The following is a 1,813-nucleotide window of genomic DNA, read 5'->3' as shown; positions in this document are numbered from 1 at the left end:
AGTTGATTTGCGACAATAACACAAACATATTAACCAGGACATTCAAGCGAGCCTTACAATTATAATCTTAAAGTAGTGTGAAATTCACTCATAAGCAACCTGGAAATGGAGGCTTTTTTTGCTGTCAGCCTATGAGAACTCCCCTGAGTTTTCCCCCACGGTGGTGAATTAGTGAATAGACACAGAGCTAAATGTGAGTTTCCTTGAGTAGCCCTCCTGATCTTGCGCTGTAATATTCAGAATACATTGTGAAAAACTAAAATTTTCACTCACCATTTTTGCCATATGCAGATATACTACATCCATAACTATTGGTTTCCTCATTAGCAGGGAGGATTTTCTGCAACCAAATTGTGTGTGAATTGCCCTCGTGCCACAATTTTAGCAAACACAGAAAGGAGCCAAAATTGGAGACCAAAAGTCGTCTGGCACACTGCTTAGGATTTCAACAACTTTAATAACTTATTTCTAGCCTACAATCATCGATGTTACTACTAATGTGAAAACAAGACAAAATATGATTATTGCGGCTCACTTGACTGTCTTAATTGTCAAATAATTTAACAGACGTCAGTTGTTGTACAACTTCGTGGGTATGATCTGGGCATCACCTTTTACCTCAAATGGTCTGACTTTGTTGTTCACACAGGAGAGAGATGTGACTATCGTGGATCCTCTGGAGAGCCTCAACAACATCATGATGCTGACAAGCCAGAGCAGAGTCTCTCCACATCAGAACAACTCAAGAAACACCAGCAGAGACCCACAGGAAAGAAATCTATCTGCTGCTCTGACTGTGGGAAAGATTGCAAATCTTCATCAGAACTTAAAATACACCAGCGAGTACACACTGGAGAGAAACCTTACTGCTGCTCTGACTGCGGGAAACTTTTCTCAAGGTCAAATTCACTAAAAGTACACCTGAGAATTCACACTGGAGAGAAATCTCACTGCTGCGCTGACTGTGGAAAACGTTGCAAAGATTCATCAGAACTTAAAATACACCAGCGAGTACACACAGGAGAGAAGCCTCACCACTGTTCAGATTGTGGTAAAAGCTTTTCAACATCACAGACTTTGAAGCTGCACCAGAGAACACACACAGGAGAGAAACCTTTTAGCTGTGATCAATGTGGGAAGAGTTTTACTCAGTCAAGCTGCCTGAAATCACACCACAAAATACACACTGGAGAGAAACCGTATAGCTGTGCTCAGTGTGGGAATTGTTTTGTTACATCTAGCAACCTGATATCACACCAAAGAACACACACAGGAGAGAAATCATATAGCTGTGATCAATGTGGGAAGAGTTTTGGTACATCTCAAAATTTGATGATACACCAGAGAACACACACGGGAGAGAAGCCTTATAGCTGTGATCAATGTGGGAAGAGTTTTACTTCATCTAGCCATCTGACTGTACACCAGAGAAGACACACAGGAGAGAAACCTTATAGCTGTGATCAATGTGGGAAGAGTTTTGTTTCATCTGGCCCTCTCGCTAAACACCAGAGAACACACACAGGAGAGAAACCTTATAGCTGTGATCAATGTGGGAAGAGTTTTGTTTCATCTGGCCCTCTCGCTAAACACCAGAGAACACACACAGGAGAGAAATCTCATAGCTGTGATCAATGTGATAAGAGATACTCTGATAAAAGATCTTTGATCAAACATCAGAAAATACATACATGAAGGAGTTGTTTCATGATATCAATGAATTAATGTCACAATGTAGAATGTTTTAACATTGTAGTAGGAGTATTTTAATGATGTCACAATGTAAAACCCTAAACATTTGTCCCCTGTTCTA

The 1,813-nt window shown here is 40.5% G+C and overlaps 1 protein-coding gene across 1 annotated transcript; it reads left to right on the top strand.

The window, feature by feature from the left end:
- Window positions 1–795: 795 nt before the first annotated feature.
- Window positions 796–1,611, top strand: LOC115186541 (zinc finger protein 180-like; the record flags this gene model as incomplete). Its single annotated transcript, XM_029746150.1, has 1 exon — window positions 796–1,611. A coding segment is annotated over one exon (816 nt), but the record flags the coding sequence as incomplete, so codon positions are not given.
- Window positions 1,612–1,813: the final 202 nt, after the last annotated feature.

The sequence above is a fragment of the Salmo trutta genome, unplaced genomic scaffold (assembly GCF_901001165.1).
Source record: "Salmo trutta unplaced genomic scaffold, fSalTru1.1, whole genome shotgun sequence".
NCBI lineage: Eukaryota > Metazoa > Chordata > Actinopteri > Salmoniformes > Salmonidae > Salmo > Salmo trutta.
Note: the sequence above shows the minus strand (reverse complement) of the source record. Positions and strands in the feature narration are given on the sequence as shown.